General features: G+C 41.6%; 1 protein-coding gene across 1 annotated transcript; it reads right to left on the bottom strand.

Moving 5' to 3' along the window:
- Positions 1 to 20,248, bottom strand: gpr37b (G protein-coupled receptor 37b). Its single transcript, XM_042511513.1, has 2 exons — positions 18,794 to 20,248; positions 1 to 1,303 (listed from the first exon to the last, which is right to left on the bottom strand). Exons 1-2 carry the CDS (start codon positions 19,838 to 19,840, stop codon positions 485 to 487), a joined length of 1,866 nt encoding a protein of 621 aa, XP_042367447.1. The 5' UTR covers positions 19,841 to 20,248; the 3' UTR covers positions 1 to 484.
- Positions 20,249 to 23,122: the final 2,874 nt, after the last annotated feature.

Below are 23,122 nucleotides of genomic sequence, written 5' to 3'. Positions count from 1 at the left end.
TTTTTCTGCTTCAGAATCGGGTGATCTGGAGAAATAACCCTGACTCAACCTCTTGTCAGGAACCAGACATCAGATAGGTTAAGAGGCCATCCAAACTGTCCAAAGATATTTAGGCATAAAAGGTCTACAGAAGGGAGGTTTGTAAGTTTTAAAGGTTTCAGGAAGGTTTGCTAAAAATATGTACTGACCCTGTTTTAAGAGCACCCCAGGGCATGAGTGTAAGATTTTGCTTTTTGTTAGCTTTCCTGGAAAAATAGGGGTTATACAGTTACTGTATTTGTACAGAATTATTGTAAAGAATGAACGTAGAGGATGTAGGACACTGGTAGAATGTGATTATTCAGTGTCCATCTTCATTCATGCACCCATTAAAAAATGTGACTAGACTAGGTAAGGCATATCTCTCCTAGCCGAGTCCGAGAAATGCTAGCCAAAGGTCAATAGCTGGCTAGTGAAATTTTCATCCCTGATGGGGAATGTCAGTTTAGCAGTTGGAGCCAGCAGGAGTGTAGTTGCTGAGCTCCCTGCGGATCGTGCTGAACGGCGACAGCTCCAGCTCGGTAGTGCACTCGTGTTCGTTATCGTCACTGGCGGTGGCCGATGAGGGTGCGTGGTTACAGCAGCAGCAGCAACAGCAGCAGTCCAGAAAGGCCCTGCCCAGCGGGCGACACAGGAGAAGCAGCAGCGCTGGAGTCACAGCGGCCCGACAGAAGAGCAGCAGCTGGGAGAGAAGATGGAGCACAGACATGGTGTGCTCAGGAACACCGGCCGCCATGTATGCAGAAACTATGTTGCAGATGTTCTCAGGCACCACGCACGCACCGTAGACAATCGCCAGCGCCACAACCGTGCAGTTCATCTGGCTCTCCAGTCGGATCTGCTTCTTGTTGCTACGCACGCTGGCCTGCTCCGCACGTCGGATCTTGCGCGCCGTCACCAATGAGCACCCAATGGTGAAGAGGGTGGGGAGGCAAAAGTAGCAGCCAAAGCACCACCACAGCCGAGCACCCTCGTAGGTCAGGCCCAGCACGTAGAGCATGTCAGGAAGTGAGGTGGATATCCTGATAATACAGCGTTCAACAGGAGGCTCGTCTGGCATCCCTGTGTCCTCTGCCACCAGCTGTCTGATGAGGAGCTCCGGGAGGGCCAGTAGAAGAGCACCGATCCAGATGACAGCTAGCTTAGCAGTAGTGGAGGTGCAGTTTTCGATCATCTCGTAGTACATCTGGACATTGGTGGCTGCGCGGAATCGGTCAATGCACAGAGCGCAGAGGGTAAAGGTGGTCACACCGAGAGAGGCCACCTGAGGAAACACAAAGAAAAATTCATACAACATAATTCATCAAAATTACAATCCTTCTAGTCATTTTGTACAATGAATGTAAAGGAATTAGTCTTTCAGTGGCTTTATTTGACTGAACCATGGTGCCTCAAGAAGACTGTTTATATCTTGCATGAAACAGCAAAGGACTGTAGGGGAGAATAATAGAGAAAAAAAGCAAGCCTTAGAGCTTATGCTAACAATAGCCTCATACTAGAGATAATCTACAATTATATCATCTGCCAGATGGGCTGCGCTTGTCGAGGTTGTCAGGGCCCCAGTCTTAAATGAATAAAAGAATAACAAGGAAATGACAAAATTATCTGCAGTGTTGAAAATGTCTGATATTATCTTGCAGATTCTTAAAGAAGGGCTGTTGGTGTAGCAAAACAGTAGATTCGTCGTGCATCGCACACAAAACAAAGGCCTTTCTGCCAGTTGACAAGTCAGCCAGCGCCACACAAATAAACGGCAGGGCACACAGAGTAATGGCGTTGGCCTTTAGGTGCACCTGACACTGCTGTAATTACAAGCAGTGGGGCAACAGAAGCACACAGGCAGGCTGTAAGCTGCTATTAGCACTGTGTAGCATCCCCAATTGTGTGTGTGAGAGAGGAGAAAGCCAAGACAGACTCAAATAAAGTGAGACCACAGACACACTCACACACACACACAGCTAGTGAGTGACAGAGTGGATTAAAAACACAGTGCTCGTTCATATTTTCACACGTCCTTTTCAGTAAGTCTTACTAATTAACAAACTTAAATAAATATTCAACTGTCTTCTTGTTGCTGATTCATTCAAACATTTGCCTAACAAGCTAATTGCCTGACACTGCCTCCACATTCTTGATGTAAAAAAAGAAACTGCATATTGTCAGAGAGCTAACTAATTTCCTCAGCATAGGGAAGCATCTGTTGGATTAACTGTCATTTTGGCAGAGTGGGCACCCTGCAAAGCATTCCTCTGCAGCTGGAGCATGTGTATGTACCTTACTTCTTGTACTTGCTACGTATTGAGAACTGAAACATTTTTTTACCAGTGAATGAGGACATTTTGGCTGGTCCTCACCTTTACAAGACCTGTTTGAGAATTAAGAACAAGTGGAAAGTGGGCTGAAAAATGAAGCCAACGTGGATGTGCAAAAATCTGCAGTTCTTTAAATAGCCACTTGAGGCTGGCTCACGAAGTGAGGCAATCCCTATTGACCCTCATGTTAAAATGTTCAACTTAACAGCAGAAATATGCATATTTACAGCCTGGTACAAAAACTGGTTTTGTTCTCTATAGCCAATTTCCCTCATTGCAACGGCAGGGGTTGTGAATTTTTATATAACTCACCCCTTTACATTATATTAAGGCTTAAAGTTAGGGTGGGGCGTCACTTTAAAGTGACAGGCTGTCTGCTGATAGTGTCCTTGGCTTCATAATCAGATCCACCCCTCGCTCCTCCACAGCACCAGCCTCTTTCCTAAATGTGGTCACTCCTGGCTCAAGTAAAATAAGATGGCAATGGCCGAATTTCAAACGGGAGTCCACAAACCAATGCTATGTCCAATAAATTTACAGTCTATGGTTAAGAGTTAGTATTTTGGTTCAGGGTAGAATTAGGTTTAGGTTTAGAGTCATGGGACTTTGATAAGGGACTTTACATGACCAGACATTTCCCCCCATTCATTGTGCATTGGAAGCCACTGATTTGCTTCACAAAGCATGCTGGGATACCTGCAATGATCAAGCTGGTGGCCTGAAGAGAGAGCGTGACAATTTGAAAATTTTAAACGGTGCTCAAATCAATACAGCCACTCAAGATGCAGTTACAAACGACAGGTGGGGCAGGGTGGAGGCGAGCTCATGCAAATTGGTTGTGTATGGTCGGCATGCGCTGTCACATTAGGGTAAGGGGCTCGGAAATGTATTATGTCAATAAGGGGCCTCGCAAAGATAGAAGCACAGGGTTGTGTGTGTCTGTGTGTATCTGTCCTTACATGAACCAGCTTCTCCCATAATTTTGCCTCCAGCACAAAAATCTGCCAGAGCAGCTTCTGATCCCCCAACCCTCCTCATACCTTGCTTACCTTTTCTCCCTCTGACTCTTACTTATCTCTCCTCTTTTTCACTCTCCTTCCTCTCCTCACCCTCTGTACCTCTTTATACCTCCCTCTTTCCTTTCCTCCCTTCATATCAAATTTAATTACAACAGCCAGCTTCCCAGATGGCCCCAGTGAGCCACGGCTTTAGTGCTCCAAACACATTCTTCCTGGACAGATATAGATGTACACACAATGCAAGATGTTGTGCGTATCTAGGCCTCACACGAACACACACACTGACCCTCCGACACACATGGTTGCCTAACCAGACTAATGAAGGAAATGGTGATGGGTTAAGTGGAGTATATAAACCACCAACATGGTCCAGCTCTCTGGACAGTAAATGTGATCAATGTGACTGCTTTTTGGACCAGAACAGTTTATTATCTTTCGCTTTGCCACAATCTTGTAACTGTCATTGTAGTGAGTTGTTTGGAAATTCAGTTAGAGCAGAACAATCATTATTCATTTAAGCAATACGCATTTTTTTCTCAGAGCAACATGCAGTGGATTTAAGCCAAGCATGATTATGTTATTCACACTCTGGACAGATTAATCCTTCAGGTGATTTGAGCAGGTGTCAAAATTTGAGTGCACTTGGCAGATGTTGTCGTCTTGCACTTATTTACCCTTACTTGGAAGGCAAGGAGCAAAAAAATCTAATAAACGCAGGAGCCTGTGCAGCAGTGTTCAGCTAAGCTTATTTTCATCAATGTCTAGGTGTTGTTTCAAACAACAGAAAAGGTGAAAAATTATGAAGAGCTCAGAAAAGCCAGTCATGTTCATGCTAAGTTAGAGGATTTGCATTTGTTTTGACAGCACAAGCTACAAAAATCTTGCATCACAAAAAGCCAGGTTCTTAAAACTGTCCAAAAATTGCATTCTGAGTGTGTTGAATCACTTGTACTATAACTGAGATAGCATTTATAAACAAAGGTATACTATGCTGGATTTTTTCCCCAAAAACAACATTGTATATACTCATACAGAAGTAATGGACCCTGCCCTCTGCCTGTAATTTCTTATTTTATTTTGGTTGTTGTTTGGGATGTTCTTAGGCAAAGCGCACGGGTGAGGTTGGGACTTAATAAAAAGTTAGTGACCAGATGCCAGTCCATAAGCACCACACATCCAAGGGAAAGCTATAAAAATCGCAGACACAATACTGAAAAAACACAAATATAGCAAACAAAAGATAGCCTGGGGTTGGCTTTCACTTTTAACTTTTGCTTGCCATTCTGTTTACAAAGAGTAATCGACAATTCCAGCATAATACACCTTAAAGAAGGCATTAATGCATGTAGTATTGAAGTAAACACATTAATTTTACCACTATTTGACACATCATGGTGATTTTTTTTGTTTCAAATAGCTCTTTAAACTGGCACCTTGGCACAGGCTAAAAGATCAACATTCAATCCAATGCATAATGTATAGAAACATACAATTCTTTATTTTGCCCCTTTGCGTTTTGGATAATATCCATGAAGAGATGAGTGTCAGTCTGGAGCTATTATGACACTAAAGTTTTAAACAGGATTTTGACAGCCTCTCCTGATCTTCACCATGAATAACATCCAAACATACTGATACCGACACACAGCAATTCTGCTCTCTTCATTCTCTGACTCATCCGTCAGAGTGGATACCATTCACTGAAATTGTTCTCTGCTTTTTATTTCTCCAGCCCACTCCACAGCTAACACTCTATACAGCTGTGTGCTAGGAATAGATGTTGGTGTTTTATTGGAGAGCAGTGAGTTTTTGACAGCTAACTGCTTCAGCCATAGATCCGACTTATCATCAATTGACTCGACTTTGACTTCCTTTTGATCTCATTTTTCACGAGTTTAAATAAAACATCTGTACTTTTTCTATGCACCAAAAAGGCATAGCTCTCTCTAATTTAGTTCATAATTTGTTTAAATCTGTGTTAATGAGGATTTTGCCAGCATCATCCGTAATCCATCCATCTGACAGGTGTGGCATATCAAGATGCTGCTTAAGCAGCATGATTATTACACAGGTGTGTCTTGGGGTAGTCACAACAAAGGGTTACTCTAAAATGTGCAGTTTATCACCCAACAGAAAGCCTCTGATGTCCTAAGTTTTAGTCACCATGGGTGGATGGGATGAGTTCTTGGGCTCGCATAGTTATGCAAGATCTGTTATTGTGAGGATGGTTGGATGTACTGCCAAATTCTGAAATTAAATTGGAGACAGCTTATGGTAGTGAAAGTGACATTTGAGAAAACCAAGTAGTTTGTGTGCATAGAAAAAGTATTAGATCTTTTACCTTAACTTGTGAAAAATGTGAGCAAAAAAAGTTGTGCTTATAAATTTGTTCAGTTTTGTTCAAGAAGCATCATATCAAGCTCTGATTTTGATCCACGTCTTTCTCTGTAAACACGCACACCAGTCACACCTGTATTCCCATATGTGGTGGCTTTCAATGAACTCACAAACACACACACACACACACACACAAATCCATCTAGCATGCATGGACAGGTGCTTGCACATAGTGAATATTTCATGGCTTGAACAACAGGGCTGGAATGGCTTTAAAGGCTGTCATGGAGGACCCGGGGACACAGCTTTGATCAGTGTGTTGGGGCGGAGAGCAAGGGCAGGGTGAACAAGCATAGCTTTGTACTAGAGTGGAGATTAGAGAGAGAGAGAGTGTCCAAGAGTCAAGCCTGGTGGGGTGATGAAGCTGTGTGTTTGTTGAAGAGGGCTATGCAAATGAGGAGCTGAAAAACAGGGAGGGAAGACTGGAAGAGGAAAAAGAGTGGGAGAAAGACATGAGTGAGTAAAGGACAATAGCAGGAGAACACATCAGTGAGTTAGGCAGTCCAAATAATCCACAACATCTTTAGAGTGATTAATGTCAGTGTGGCATTTCCTCATAAGAAGCCTTGACCCTGTCATGTTCAGTTTACCTGCTGGCAAAATGACAGGCCTGCTAGCCTCAGGGTGGAAATGACGCCTCTAAAATATTACCCTATAAATCTTATTTCTTATTCAAAGAAGTAATAGATGCTATTGATATGATTAATTTTTTTAGGGCTGTCCGCTTTAATGCGTTAATTGCAATGCAATTTAAGTGCATACATAACACTTTTTTTTAAAACTACGTTAATCGCCGGCTGCCATTCCTATCTCTCAGAGGCTGTAACAGATTGAGATTTAAAGCTAGAGTGATGATACTGGTACCGTATGAAACTACGGGACTAGTGGAATAGAGTAATCAAACTTCTTAATAAGGTGGCTAAATAACACTCAAAAGTTAGGGTAAATTTTGGTGATGGAAAAACGGCTTGGTCATTTCACAGGGGTCCCTTGACCTCTATGCGTACCCATGAGTCTCACCTTTACAGAAATGCCCACTTTATGTGAGACCCTTGCAGTTTTTTTTGCTGTCATTTGATTCCTGGTCAAGACACTCTGATAAGAATTGCTTTACCTTGTCAATTTGGACCTCATAACTGTTTTGTATATGATTAATTTCAACTAACTATTGAAATTCTGCAATTAAGCATGATTAAAACAATTGTTTGACAGCCCCAAATTTTTTTTCTTTTTATGGTCTCAATGCCCCCATCCAGATTTAAAGGAGTAATCTGACATTTTGTGGAATATGCCCTTTTGCTTTCTTGCATAGAGTTAGATGAGAAGATACCACTCTGAAGCCAATGCAAAATCCCAATTTTACCATGGAAATACATGTTTACAGCCTGGTATAAAAAACTGTTTTGTTTTCTAAAGCTAATTTCCACACCAACTCTACAGAGGATGAAATTTAATATAACTACTGTTTGCATTTTTTGTCTGCAATAAATCACTGAAGTCTGTGAGTCAGATCCACCCTTCACTGCTCCCCAGCTCCACCCTCTCATCCAAATATGATCACGTCTTGCTAAAAACAAAAGCAACAACAAGATATCGTCTGCAAAATGTCAAACTTGAGGCTTTAAAAAGGCAGTCCACAAACAATGGGTGAAAGTAGCTATGTCTATTATTTTATACAATCTATGGTCTGTACACTAAATAAACGACTTAGCTTAGTAGTCGCTCACTTATTAACAAATCATATCACATTTTTTGTTGTGCTATCGTGGGAGGGTTTTGTGCCTGCCTGAGAAATGGTCTGTCACATGGCCCCTCGTAAATCCATGAAATGGTTTTGTATTTTGTTATTCTGAGACAGAGCAAGGCTTACTTTTCCCCTTTTCCAAATCTATATGCTACGCTAAGCTAACCAGCAATTGGCTGTAGTGTTATATACAGAAATGAGACTGGTCCTATGTAGTATTCCTTTAATATATTGTTTTGTGAATTATTTTCAAATTGTGATATAATTCCAACGGTTTCCTTTGACCTTCTAAATTTTCTGACAAAACTGTTAAAAACGCCTCTCATAAACTGATACCATTTTCCACTTCATATTATATATTTCCTTTCAACCTTGGACTTCAAGGACTGAAATGGAAAAAAACAGACATAAAAAGACCTTTCATCTCAAACATGTGTTTTCCAGGGTCTGACTGTCGTCTATCTGCGCAGCAGGTGAGAAAGACATTTTCCCCTGGTGCTGTTTTTAATAACGGCCCATTAACTTCCTGATTAAAGGTCCTGCGAGCTGGTGGCACAAAGGCCTTCTGTTATTAATTGGGTTTTAACAAGGACTGGTGGAGCCTGTGCAGCCATACTGTGACTACAGCCACTGTCAGGGGTAATGGGCGTTATCAGGTGATGAATGGGCTAATGCAGAGACACAACAACAACACACACATACAGTCTTCTAGCAAAGAGGCAGGGAGACAACGGGTTACTCCAGCTGCAGTCCTATTTCTGGGTTGAGTGTGTGACCCAGCAAAGGCTCCAGCAGACCATAACTCTAACCAGAGAGACCCTGCCACTGACAGCAGCCATCCGTCTCACAGCTGGGCTGTATGTCGGGGAGAGACAGAAAACTGATGCATATGAGCATGCATGCACATTAGTTAGTATGTGTGCATGTGTGCACATCCATATTTATGCAGAATTACTAAATTTGTATCTCATTGTAGGTGTGTGAGTGTGTCTGAGTGAGTCTGTGTGTGTGTGTGTGTGCGTGTGTGTGTGTGTGTGTGTGTGTGTGTGTGTGTGTGTGTGTATTAGCGCAGACAGACACATGGCTAAATCCATCCCTGTGGGCTGATAAAGATTATTCTCTGATGATGTTAGAGCACACAACTTAAAAAGGCTGTAGCTCTCTTTTATACAGTATGCACTGTATTGTATTCTACTCTGCTCTTTAAAATATTATGAACTCAAATTCCATTTGATATATCTAAAGCTTTCAACAAAGGTTTGTTGTTTAGTTGTCATGGAATTGCAGATGTTACTTTAAAAGAATAGTTTGACATTTTGGGGAATACACTTATTCTCTATCTTGAGTTGAATGAGAACATTGATACCACTCACATGTCAGTATTTCAAATATGAAGATGGAGCCAGATGCTGGTGAGCTTGGCTAAGTGTTGGGTGATATGATGGTATATACCATGTGACAGCAGAAATGTGTTCGCTAGTAGAGATTTAGCGATACTGTATTGTTGTATACCAGGGAAGCTATTTGGGCAGGCTATATAGCAAATCAGAGCTGCAATCTCACATGATCTTGTGAATCCAGCTGCCTCGCAATGTGTTTTTTATTTGTGCAGACATGGAGGAGGAGAGTGAATTTGTTCTTACAGAAACTTTTTTTTTATTAATTAATTTTATGGACAAATATTTGTATTGCACTTTGACATTTAAACAAAAAGATGCAATGCATCTCCCTGAAGCAAATATAAATAAATATTGTACCGTAAAATATAGGCTAACTAAAAAATAAATATGCCATTAAAGAATAAAAACAGTGTTTATTTAACACATATCTGTCGCCAGATGAAATGCAATTGCATCAGTTATTTCAGTCTGTCTTTCAGAGCTGGATGGATACATATCCATATCCGCTATATGACTCGCTTTTTTCAACCTGTGCTGAAACTTCTGTTTGGACTTTGGAGAGAGCACTAGGAGGGTCTGCTCGATTTACAAAATAAAAGAAAAAAACAGTAGCAACATTGTTAAACTCATTATGCTGCACAAAATTGTTTTATCTGGATTATTTCGTTCTGAAAATCAAGGGAAGACAGAATTTGAAACTGAAATTCAATTAATTGCACACAATTTGATGCTGGACAGAGACAGGTATTCATTTGTGACGTTAGCAGCCCTATTCTTCTTGGCCTTTATGCATTCCTCGTACTGCAGTTTCTGGTGTTTTAACAAGTTGTGTTGCTTTGCTGTGCAGACACAAGTCTCATTTACCTGTTTCGTGTGATTCGTTCTTTTCGATATCAGAAATGCTTCCAAACAGCATACGATGATGATAGATGAAAGAATGATTTTTATTTTGCCTGTCTGCAGTCACAACATTCAAAAAAGTTTGTCACAGACTGCTGCTACAGAGTGCCTGCTGAGCAGCATGACAGTTCAAAAGTGGAGGCTGCTGTTAGTTTACAGAGCGCTTGATTTGATATACAAGAGTTTTCCATGAGCAAAACACAAATTTTAAAGATCAGTTTATCATGTTTACTTAAATGTGAAAAGCCAAAATTGTGATCATGATGAATATTTGATTAACTGTGCAGCCCTACTGTGACTGATATAAAAATGCATATACTGTGTTAAGAGATTTTGACCATCTTGCCCACCTGTAGCTTAACTTAGCATAAAGACTGAAAACAGGGGAAACAGCTAGTCTGGCTCTGTCCAAAAGCAACAGAACTACCAGCACATCTAAAACTCACCAGTTAACATATTACATCTGTTTAAGCTGTCCAAAAACAGTTGTAGTTTTACTGATGGTTATGTGCCTGGCTACTTTTTGGCTGAAACTTCCTGGAGTCTTGTCGTCACTGTGAGGTTGCCAGGCAACCCGCTGAGGACAATTGTGTGATGTGACTGAAAGCTCCAGAATAGACCCTGTGCTAGATTGTCTACTGATTACAAGGTAAAGAATGAACTTTCAGTCAATTCATTTCTATTCTATACTGTGAACAAAAGGAACAGTCTCTACCAGCCGGGAACAGAGATCCACAGAGATCACAAATAAGTAGGGCGAGCACACAAATTTTCATCTTTCTTTTCTTCAATTAAATTAATAGCAACAATCCACCCAGTGTCCCACTATTTTCTGTTGCTTTCTGCCCTTTACAGTTGGAGACAGTCTCTTCTGCACAATAAATTTCGCTTCCATTAAATTATATCCTGACCTGTGGCAGATTTCCCATGGACATTAAAAAATCATTCTGCTCTGAGTGTACAGTAACTGCTGGAAAAGTCCAGTTCCACATCAATGATCCCTGCCTAAAAGCATTATGCTCGAGGCCGTACAAAACACAGCAGCTTTCATATCCCCCTCTCCTCTCTTGTATTCTATTCTTTTCTATTAAGACTGCCTACAGGCCAGCCTCTTCAGTGTTGATCTGAAACTGATACGCTGTTCGTTTTCGTTTCCCCAACACACCTGATTCATAATGGTAATCACCCAATGAATATTTCATATTTACATGGATAATTATCAATTTGGTTAATTGCATCCAAAAGCAAGCTTAATCTGTGCTTTATGCTGTTGTGTGGTCTTGTCTCATCATACAAAACACAATATCTACTCATGCACGGACAAAGGGCTGAGTGAATGGACTCACCATCATGAATTATGTAGAGCTGCTAATTATATACCCTGAATAATTTACACATCTTCCAATTAACTGTCATTCCCGTGTCTGATAGACTGGCGGAGAAACAGAGAAGGCACATGACTGAGTGTGTGTACTTACTTTGTGTCGGGGCAGTGTCTATACTGTGACTGTATGTGTGCATTCAGTGTATAAGCACAATGTGTGTGCCAAAATGCTTCCATACTGTGTGTAAGTGTGTGCGTCTTCCCCCTGAGGCTTGCTTCTAATCACAGATAGCTGATGCAGAGAGAGAGCGGGAGAACAGCCGTGGGCAGTGATCAGTGTAGAGAAGGCCATCCCACCCATCTGGAGGATCAGCACACCCTACTGACTTTGCACAAGTGTGTCTACAGGCAAGGTAGTCAGATAGACAAACTGATGGACAGACACAGAATGGATGTATAGAACTGTATGTAGTGAGAGTACGGACATTTTTCATGGCGTGGGCTCTGTGAAACATATTCCTGGACGTTACACAATCATGCAGAGAAACCCAATTTGTAATTTAGTTACTTGAAAGTGTGTGTGCGCATGTGTGAGCTGGAATAGTGAATGTGTCAAACTGATGTATGTCCTGCCATTACCACCAATTTCAGCACAATACATGGGTCTACCTCCGGCCCTCTGTGGCTCCATGCAGCCCTCTCTCTCACTCTCTTTCTTACTCTCCCCCAATCTTTTGCTCTCTCACTTTCTTCAGCCTCTTTCTTCCTCTGCTTCAATAGTTTGTTTCTCTCTTTGTGCCTGTTGAGGCCCACTGTACCATAGCAAAGACAGCCTACAGTTTCCTACTATAGGGGACAGTACAGCACGGTAGAAGCCAGATGTATATGTAAGGCACACAGTTGCCTGTAATAAGAATTATAGCCTTGTCTCACTCTCAGAGCAACAAAAAAGCAGCTTGGACAGTGCCCTGGGCATCATCATAATAATGCCCAGGGTACCATTTAGCATCTCTTAACTCCTTTTCCACCAACCCCGAAAAGGGATATGGAACCAATTCCATTTTGGTTCCCTCAGCTAATTTTCAACTGCATTTTGATTAAAATAAATAAATAAATAAATACATTATATATATATATATATATGGTTCTGACCCCAAAAGGTGGTTCTCAGCTGGAACTAAAAAATTGCAGGTTTTTCTTTACCTGCAGTACAAACTATGATCAGCGGGTGTGTCATGGAAAGAGGAGAGGGCAATGATGGAGAAGTCATCTGAGAAATCATCTCAAAAAAGTGCGAGCAGTGGTCTTATTATTAATGGTCCTATTATTAGTTGGTCTGTGCTTGTTTTTAGGGTAATAACAAATATCTGTAGTAACAGAACAATAGTTTGCAGGAAAACAATGTACTCTGCAATTTTGTTTGCTACTTACATTGTGCACTGTGCAACACCTTCTGTTGATGACAAATCCTTGATTAGGATGGTTCCACGCATAATGGTTGAAAACACAGGGTAGTTCTCTAGATGGCACCAAGGTTCCAAGAATTCAGAACAGAACCGTTTCTAGAACCAGGGCTAATTTTGGGGAAAATGAGTATATGGGAGACATACTAGGCTTTCCACCAACTCCAATGTAAACCCATCCATGTGATTATTAGAGGCTCAGTGTAACAGACGTAGTTTAAAGAGAGAGTGTCAGGCTAGGGTGGGCAGGAGTTGACAGGGATGTGTCCAAAAAACACTGGATTTTGGACAGGAATCAAGACCAACAAACAACAACATTGGTGGTAGTGCTTCACACTCAAAGCCGGTGTTTTTTGTTGACAAGTGCCTTTTTTTTCCTCTAACCATAACCAAGTAGTTTGTTGCCTAAACTCAACTACCGAGCCCCTATTTGAGTTGCCTAATGTGACTAACATTGACCATGATGTTTTCCTAGCCATAACCAAATAACTGTGTTGGCCAAACCTAAATGAAACTCAAAAGGCTGCCCACTGCATCATTTTAATAATGCCTGGGGCTTCACCCCAATCAAAATAAAATGAATAGGGATGAGATCATGTTGATTATTAAAAAGATGAAAATTTTGAGTGAAATGGTCCTTTTGAGCTTCACTCCTGTCAGTACACCGTTTAACCATGACGTTTCATATAGCCACACTCAAAGATGCCGTTCTTTTTTTTCTAAGCAGGGACATATATCATGACCAAAGTTTTACTTTATTTTGAAATGAGAAAACACATTTTTGCAATAAGTCAATAAAAGCCATTATGGCCCAAACTATAAAGCACATGGTGACAGTAATATGGCAGGACTGTTAGTGGAATTGCCATTACACCACGAGGAGACAACGAGTCTGCAGGGAGTTGCTAGATTTATGTCCCATGATGGAGATTTGCAATTAGCTGTAAATCAGGTTCAAAAAGAAAGGTGTGAACACAGCCACCTCTGTCTACTAATGGAGGTAGTCATTAATAATTGATAGAGACATGCGCAATTACCATATAAACAGGGTTTTACTAATCTGTCAAAGTGCCTTTTAATACTCAGCCCAGTGCCAGAAGAAAATGTTGGCATTGTACTTCACTGCAAACCAAGGAACCAAGGAAAGGTTATTTTTGTGTTACATACATGACTTTATCATTGGGAGAAGGGGTGCATTGTGGAGGGTGTGATACCTTGGCAAGACACCTGCCAAGCTGCAGGCGACTGTTCAAGACCAACAAACATCAAAACCAGTTGTTTTTTAGTGGGCCATCACTGAATTTCCTGTAGCTTTCTAGCCACTAAAACACAGGTGCTTTTAAGCAACCTGTCACAGTGCCATGAAAAGTGGTTGTTTTGAAAAGCAGTTATTATAAGACAAAAAACCATAATCAAGTATTTTTTTGCCTAAACATTACCACACATTAACCCCAGCATTGTTGAAACTTGTTTCAACGTATCCCCTACGTATTGATTTACAATTGTAATGTAGTCATAGTTTGCAGAAACATGCAATACCAACACTTATTGTTGTGTTGGGTTGTTAATTCTATATATTGCATTATATTACATATACATACTTTGGGTTTACATATACACATTCTATCAACATATTATGCAAAGATGTTTTCAGGTGTGTGGTTGATCTCACTTACTACCATTATGTTCTTGTGAACACCTGTGGTTTTATGGTGACAAATAATAAGCTCAGCCTTTAGGCACCAATAAAAAGCAATGTTGCATGACAAAGAACCGCGTTTTTAGTACTATCAGGGCTCAACATTCTATATTTGCCTTTTCATATTCATAAGCATGTCTTTATTTATGGGTAATGAGACAAAAAAAGTTTTAAAAATCACTGCGTTACAGCAGCACAGTTCTGAATGAACCCTAACAAATGGCTCATTTCCCCTTCTGGCTTAAAAAATGCTTACCACACTGCTTATTTGTTATTGTAGCCTACTTTCAAGTCTTATCCTAATCAACTGCCAGGTGCAAAACCCAATTATTGCCCATTAGTTTTGCCTGAATTTGCTGCTCTGTGCATCACTGCCTAGAGGGGTCGTCTGCAATGACAGCAGCATGAAACTGGAGCGTATCCGAAATAATGCAGGCTGGCTGTAACCCACATCTTTATTTTGTGCAGCATTCTTATGATTTCCCTGCCGTGTTTTCTCACATCTCACACCTAAAATTGCTTTCTCTTTGAGGTTTGGTTGATTCCACGCTCTACTTAACACTGAAAAAAATAGGTTTACTGAAGGCAGCATGCTGGGAGGCTCCTCTCTCAGGGGGAAGTTGATACATTATCTGTACCACCTTCTGATTATGCATGCACGGACACGTGAAGTTTCACATTTGTGTGAGAGCTCCGTGTGTAGATTCAGGTATGTGTGACTGGGTATGTGAGTCTTTATTTCAGGCCAAATGTTGACATTCCCCATGACTGAATTTAGGTTAAGTGAAGAATAAAGTCACTCCGTGGTATGCATGTGTGTGCATGTGTGTGTGTATGTTTCTCTGAATGTTCCACAGGGAGAGAGTGAACCCCGGGCTGCATTACTCACGGCCTGTTTTGACACATACCCTCAGACACAGACACACACACACATGCATTGAAGATACTATGAACACAGACAGGCCCCGCTGCACATGTCCTGATAGATATTCACTGTAGAAAACACATATTCACAAGCAATAATATATGCATGGAGACAAGCACATACCACTCCTAACACAAACACACACACACATACAGTGCATTAAGAATAGCCATTTGCTCTATGCACTGTAAGTAGGTTATTAAAGTTATTAAATAATATCCCGTGGTCCTTGTGCAGCTCATATGCAATAACACAGGGAGGGGCTTCGTCTCTCTCTGATCCCCCGATCATTATAACATGGATGCACTCACAAGGTGCTTGCAAATGAAATTGCAAATGAGATACTGTAAGTGTTTCAGTATGTGGTCAGTGGACAAAGCCTGGCAAGCAGAGACTGCAGAAGAGAGGATGGTGAAAATGCAAGCAATCTTGGTAGTAATGTGGAACCACACAGGCTGCTGCAAACTGGATCCCAATTTTAGGTGAATATGAGCAGACTTGAAGTTTGTGACTCCCAAGCGTATTTTCTCCAGTTGTGGCCTACTTTCTTGCATTAGTATCATTCTTCTTGACTCTAGGCTATACACCTGCGTTTCAAAAGGCCAGAGAAAATGATTGGATGTGTGAAAGTCTCTTTTACGCTGACATAAATATTAACTTGATGCAGCTCCAGAAACTTTTCCCTAACTCCGTTTGTAAAAAGAAGCTATGGGTGGTCAAATTTTGTGGAAATCAAATCTCAACATCTTCAAATGAACAGACCTGCAACTGACGATTATTTAATCGTCGATTACTTGGCCTTATGATAACAATCGATTAATCCCTCATTTTATTATTAGTCAGTTAGTTGTTTGATGTAAAAAAAAAAAAGAGTCAATTAATTCCCAAGATGACATCCTCAAATGGCTTGTTTTGTCTGGAATATGAGAATTTTGGCTTTCTTTCTTGAAAAATTACTCAAACCAATTAATCAATAATCAAATTAGTTGCCAATTCACTTCATAGCTGACAATAATCAATTAATCGTTGCAGCTCTAAAAATGCATCAAGCATGGAAATCTTTGCAGCAGCACTGATTTTAGTTTAATAACATTTGATTAATCTGTCAAGCTTTTTTTTTCACAATTAATTGATTAGTTGTTTGGTCTAAAAAATGTCAGAAAATGGCTTTGGTATTTCCTAAAGCCCAAAATAATGTCCTCAAATATCTTGTTTTGTCCACCACCTAAGGATATTTAGTTTACTATGACAGAAGAGAAAAGAAACCACAAAACATCCAAATTTAAGAAGCCTGAATCTGAGAATTCTGACATTATGTCATTTAAAAAAAGTAATCACTCAAACCGATTAATCGGTTATCAGATTAGTTGCTCATGAATTTAATGGTTGACGACAGTAATTAATCATTGCAGCTCTACAAATTAATAAGGTGTGTAAAATCCTTGCAACAAAGCTAATTAAGATAACCTGCTCATATTCTCACTTCCTGATGTGACAGCCCTCCCTGTCTGCCGACTCTGAAGTCTCCGGAGGGCGGAGCTGCATTCTGGTCACCTGTTCTGGCTCACTGCCTGTCTACAGAAGCTGGAGCACATCACTCTCTCTGTCTTTCTCTCTCCCCTGACATCTTGTCTTCTCTTGGATATGGTTACAGTTGCTGTCCTCTTTTTGCTGCACTGCACAGCACATCTCTTACTTACTCAGACACCACCCATACTGTAAGTGCATTGCTTTCAGTTTGGTTAGATTTTTATTTTATGTTGAATTTGGGTTCAGAATGAACTCATGTGTGCCGCCTCTCCTCTTTGCCCCTCCTTGAGCCATGTTGTGACAATGGCCACTGAAAACAAGCTTAAGACCCCTGAGCTGGAAAACCCTGTTTCATACAAAAGACAGACATCCACCTTGCTGGTGAATCTGACACTGGTGTAATTACAGTGAGCACACAAAGGGAAAGGCATCAACATGGTATAAACAACCTGCCTAGCATCCATCTAGCCATGAACAGACAAAGAGGAAAACAAGGACCAGAAGAGAGACTAACAGTGTGTTGGCAGGAAAATAGGTTACCTGTAACATGTTTTATCAACTGTATATACGAAACAGGAGAAGAGTGTTATGTATATGTCAGAGCAAATGGGAGATAGTGAGCTATTACCTTACAGCTGGTGTGTATTCATGCGTGTATGTGTTGTCTACACTGCTTGAGGGCTGGGTGAGGCTCTGTCTCTGTCCAGTCACAGGTATACAAGCAAAAGAGTCTCCTTGTCATTGAATGAGGTGACATCCTATAGCCATGCGTTTTTGTTTTCTGGCCAGTCTGGGCTTAAAAACTGAAACTCAACTCTTTAAATCCATTTAAGCAGGGAGAGGGTGAAACTCCATTTTCATACCCCCGCAAGTCCAACAGATTATGCCTATTGTCACTAAAGAGTGTGACTTGTGTGAAGTGTGGTCACATTCGGAAGCGGGATGCTGTGCAAATGACACTAGCTGAGCCCAAGTGGCAGTTCGTCATATAGGCAGCAGCTTAGGGTGCCACCCATGATGCTAATGGTTGATCTGTAGTGGGAATACCACGTCTAGTTGAATCATCACAATCAAAGCATGTGAGAGCATTGAAGGGTGTGGTTGAGTGGACTCCACCACGTTCTTTTATTTAGGGTTATTCCGATACCAACACCAGCTTTGGAAATTCCTCTGATACAGCCTAAAACGCCGGCTGGTATTGCAGAATACGCAAAGTCTATGCACCTATCCGACACCAAATTTGTTGAAAAACTACCAAAACTCTGTGGTTGACAATGTTGTATATGAGATCAAAGTACTCTTTTGGGCTAGAAACCAGGGCTGTCCTTTTATAGCCGGAGCTTAGAATCATCAGTCAGTCGACTGAGATAGATTCAAGCTGACCAGTTGTTTTTTTTGTTGTATGTTTGTTTTCGCAAGCCAGTGTGCTGTGCAGTGTTCTTATGGGGACATTTTAAATTTTAGTGTGGAGTGAGAGCTCTTGTGTTCACGATACTCTTTGATTCAGGCAACAGCACAGAGGAAATACTAAGGAACGAGAGAGTGGCGAAATTACAGAGCACAGCAAATTAATGCACCACAGTCTCTGGCTTAAGTTTGATATCTAGTGTCTGCAAAAAATGTTGTTACACATATGTGATCTGTTGTTAGCTTATTTACTATATTATGTGGATGCTGCTGTTACCACTGAGCCAATAGGAAATTTCAGTTTTAGAAATTGGTATTGGGGATGAAAAATGTTATTTTATCATGTCTACTTGTATTGTTAGTTGTGTATGATTATCTTGTTCTTGTTTGTAACAAATAAAAGAAATATCAAATGCATAATAATACATCTTTTTGCCCAGGTGGGTGTGGGGGGCTCAGGCTTGCCCAGGGCATGGCATATGTTAGGTTCGGCAATGTTGAGCCCCATTTATGATCTGTCATCCCTGCAGAAAGCAATACTGCCTGTGCCTGTGGGATTGCTTCAAACTGCTCTACATTATGAAATAATTGCCCCTGAAACATTCAAAGAAGATAAAGAGTAGAATCAATTTACCTCCACATAGGGCACCACTTTGCAGGTGAATTCCCCCAGCAGCCAGGACTTTGTCAGCTCATGAAAAACCACCATGGGCAGGCAGAAGAGAATGAGCACAAAATCCCAGACAGCCAAATTGGCCAGCAGTGAGTTGGAGATACTCTTCATGTAGTAGTTCTGGCACACGATGCACAGGATGGCGATGTTACCCGCTATCCCCACCAGAAAAATAACCCCGGAGACGCACGTGATCGCGTACGCGCCATAAGTCTCGCTTGTCACCGGGTAAAAGGGGTTCTTGATCTCGTCCCCGAAATCCTGCGAGTTGGGAGGGGTGATCGGCGTGGCGTCCCATGGGTTCTCCTCCCGGAAAGTGAAGAACTCGGGCCTCCTGGTGAAGAGGTCAAAGGGCAGGTCGGTGGAGGTGAGGGCCACCGGCTTGGGGAGGGGTTCCCACGGCGACGCGTGAGGCTGAGCCAAAGCCCCCGAGCTTTTGTTCGTCCGGCTTCTCCCCCTCTTGGAGGTTTTCTTCTGCTCCTCTTTTGTGCCTCTCTTGTGCCTGTCACCCTCCTCGGGTCCCCCTTCTCCGTCTCCTTGGCCCATTGAAAACGGCTTAGCCGCATTGTAGTGTCCACCTGCTGGCGTCCTCGTACTACTAAGACCGCCATTCAACTTTATCCTCTTATTGTGGTGGCGCGTCGGGTCCCAATGTGAGACGGCGTTGGGATCCTCCACGGGTGTCACAGTCCTACTAAAGTCGCGCTTGTTGTGTCCAATTCGCCTCGTTTCTCCTGCAATTACCCTCTTCCAGGGGTGAGTGGAGTTAACGGGCCCTCGGATAATCGCCTGCAGTTCCGCCGAAGACGCACCTGTGGCGTACCCCGGCGAGAGCGCACGGTCCCAGGCTTTGTTTTGATGACTCTCCCGGAGTGACCCATGGAAAGTCCTGGCAGAGTATGCGCTGGTGTTGCTGTCCTGTTTAGCTTCTCCATTATTTCTCAGTGACAACAACACATGTGCATGGGCTAGTAACACGAATAACGTCCTAGGCGGCAGAATCTGCATGGTCGCACAGTTTTTAATCCTCACAAGTGCATCTTCATACCTCTGTGGCAGCGCGGGGATACTCCTCCATTCAGTCAACACCCATGTTGGAAACAGCGCAGCGGGGAGCTCACTGGTTCCAAGACAACACCTACATTCATGATGTGCAAACTTGCAAGTTATCTCCTGATTTTTCTTGCCTCACACTATGCAGTCATCTCCAAAATCGCCGCCTCACTCCCCGAGTCACTCCCGTTTCCAAAGTCTTGACATTACCGAGCAGGACAGCGAATCCACAGGGAGAGAAGCAAAGAGATGTGAGGAGGGTTTTGCTGCATATCACCGCACACAATCTGCACAGCACCCAGTTTCCAGCTTTGGAGAAAAACATCCAAAATAGTCTGTTTCTCTCTCCTTCTCTCTGTATGTTAGTGCGTTAGTTTAGTGGGTTGGGTCGGCTGGCAGCAGCAGCAGCAGCAGCAGCAGCGTCAATGCGGTGCAGTCCGGGTAAAGCCCACTAGGTTGTGATGCACAGGAGTAGAGAGAGAGTGTGTGTGACAGAGAGGGAGAAAGGAGGGGTGGAAATCTGTGGTCTGCTTCTCGTTCCTTCCTCCTCTGCGTCCAGTGTCTCACCTCCTCTGCTTTCTCCTCGGATAGGACCATGCGCTGCAAGAAAATGGACTCCCCTGGCGGCTAACCCCGATCTGTCACTCCGCATCCATCACTCCGCATCCAGCAGCCCTGGAGCAGGCTACGGCTATAGCCCCCCCGGCAGACAAGCCAGCCACGCCCGACAGACGTGCTAATAAATATATTTCTCAGGGGTTTTTTTAATTTTTCCGCACAGGCGGCGCTGTGACAGAATTTAAGCAGATGCCTTTTCATCTTCCTCTTGATTTCGTTTTAAAGCAAACAGGAATAAAACTGTCAGTGTGAGGAGAACTTGTTTCAAATGAAAAGCAACTCAAAATAAAACTCTGCCTTTTAAGATATGAGCTGTCTTGACAGGGCCGTACAGAAACCTTAAGGGGGCAAAGTGCTCAAAGTTAAAAGAGGCACCTGAGGCTATATTTAACCCTATTAAACCTGAGTAAACTGACTTTATTTCTTTCAGAAACATAGGAAAAAATGCAAAGAGCATCTCAAGAAGAAGTGATCCAAAAATTAGCAAGAAATTCATTCTAAAAAGTACAAGAAAATTACCTGAAAATTATTTTAAAAAAATAAATAAAAATGGGGCAGAGTTAAACACAATCAAAAAAGGACATTACGGTGCCTAAAAATAACAGTTATTGTGCAACATAATTTTAAATATATAATTATGGTCATTATAAATATAGTTTTCTGGACTTTTTTTTCCCTAGCTTAAAAAACTATTTTATAAATATACAAATTTCTTGCACTTTACAGAAGATTTCTTACCATGTTGTTCATTGCCTTTTCCCCATGTTTTTAAAAAGAATTCAAACCAATTTGCTTAGGGTTTAAAAGTTTAAATACATGTAAAAGCCACCTGAATGTAGCACAAAAAAGTGATATTGATGCAGGTTTCAGAGCACCATACACCAACATAATTTATAGCCAGGTCAAAGCTAAATTCTTATTAATTGTTCTTGATAAGGGCCATGGACCTACTCACACACACAGCCTGGACAAACGGTTAATTTGGACATCAAGGGGCAAATGGGCAGCACCCTCAGCCTCCCGCTCTACATGTAACTGTATCTTTAAGTGATCTGCCCAGTTCAACTGACAAAGCTATAATGCATATATGCACTTATTCCCCCTTGGCATATTTTATTTGTGTTAAGAAAACAACATTTCAGGCTAAGCACAGACTCAAGATAACTCTAAAATGCAGGTTCATTATTTATGGTATTTGTGATTTTACTGCTGCAAAGCTTCTCATAGAAATACTGCCCCCTCTGCCAACAACTCACCAACATCTCTTAAATATACATAAATTTATCATATCCCAGTGTCGCAAATCAGCTATGCCTCCTCCTCATTATTCATATTCAACCCCCAACCTCCTCAGTGTACCAGGCTGCAAGCACCACCTTTCTGAAAGTGATCTTAAGCTGCTTTCTGGATTGATAGCTGTTGGGGATATGGACATTGATTGCAGCTTGTTCTACAGCTGCATGCATCAATAACCGCACCATATCACCATAAAATTTGCTCTTCCATAAAAAGGGTGCAAGAGGTCATTTAATAGGCTTTTCAGCAAGACATTTGAATAAACTAAATGTTGTAGGCTATATTAAGAGGCTATATGAAGTACACCTGCAGACGTGCAATGGTTTTCTGAAATACCAGAGATTAGTCTTGTATAACTGAGTGGGAACATTTGTAGATGGGTTAAAGTATTGTAAAGTGTATTCTGACCTCTTGCTGGGATAATGCACTTTGACTTAACTTAAGACTTGACTTAACTTTTCTTAAGACAATGAAAAGTAAAGGAAATAAAGAAATAGCTCAAATATGAAATAGTCGGTGAAGGAAATTTTGGTAGAATGGTTTAAAGAACTTTAAATAAATAGTAAATGGCAGCCATAGCAGTGGATCCCAACTTTTTTTGGTCAGATGTATCCCACAGTCCTGTTAGATCAACTCAAAGACCCCTTCTTCAACACAAGTATTCAAGGATGTGCTGCTACAGTGATTAAATACGAAAACAACCCAAGACCTGTGGCTAAGTACTGCATGGCCAGTAACTCAGTCAATAATTCAAGAGACTCCCAGGACTAAATGAAATGAGCGCATTATGTCTCAAGTGCTCTAAGCACTGTAAGTGAGGCTTTCACACTGCTGGAGTCTCAGACCGCACAAACTGCAGTCTGTAGCATGACAGAGAAAGATATTAAGACAAATCTGCAAACATACACATGACTGGGACATCTACAGATTGTACAACTGTAAATATGTGCAAAATGTAGTGTACCAGCACAGTGTCTGGTATTATACTCATACAAATACTTACATATTTGCATTCATACTGACTTGTGTATTTGTATGCTTGCTTTCCAGAAACATATGCAGGTACTGTGAGAGCCAGAGAGCGGCGAGTGTGAATTGGCAGACATAGTGGACATCTAGCTGGTGACCTTCTACATCAAATAGGTGATTGGAGCCAATTCCAACCAGGGAAGCACAGGCACACACACAAACACACAAACACACACACGCAAAACCACACACACACTCACCACACAGCCAAGTTTCACTGGGGGGGATAAACTGAAGATAGATAACTCTAGTTGCTCATGCCAATATCTTCCTCTGACCTGGATTCAGTTTAGA

Source organism: Plectropomus leopardus, chromosome 22, assembly GCF_008729295.1.
Source record: "Plectropomus leopardus isolate mb chromosome 22, YSFRI_Pleo_2.0, whole genome shotgun sequence".
In the NCBI taxonomy this organism is placed as follows: domain Eukaryota; kingdom Metazoa; phylum Chordata; class Actinopteri; order Perciformes; family Serranidae; genus Plectropomus; species Plectropomus leopardus.
The sequence above is the reverse complement of the archived record's forward strand: the minus strand, read 5'-3'. Positions and strand labels throughout refer to the sequence as shown.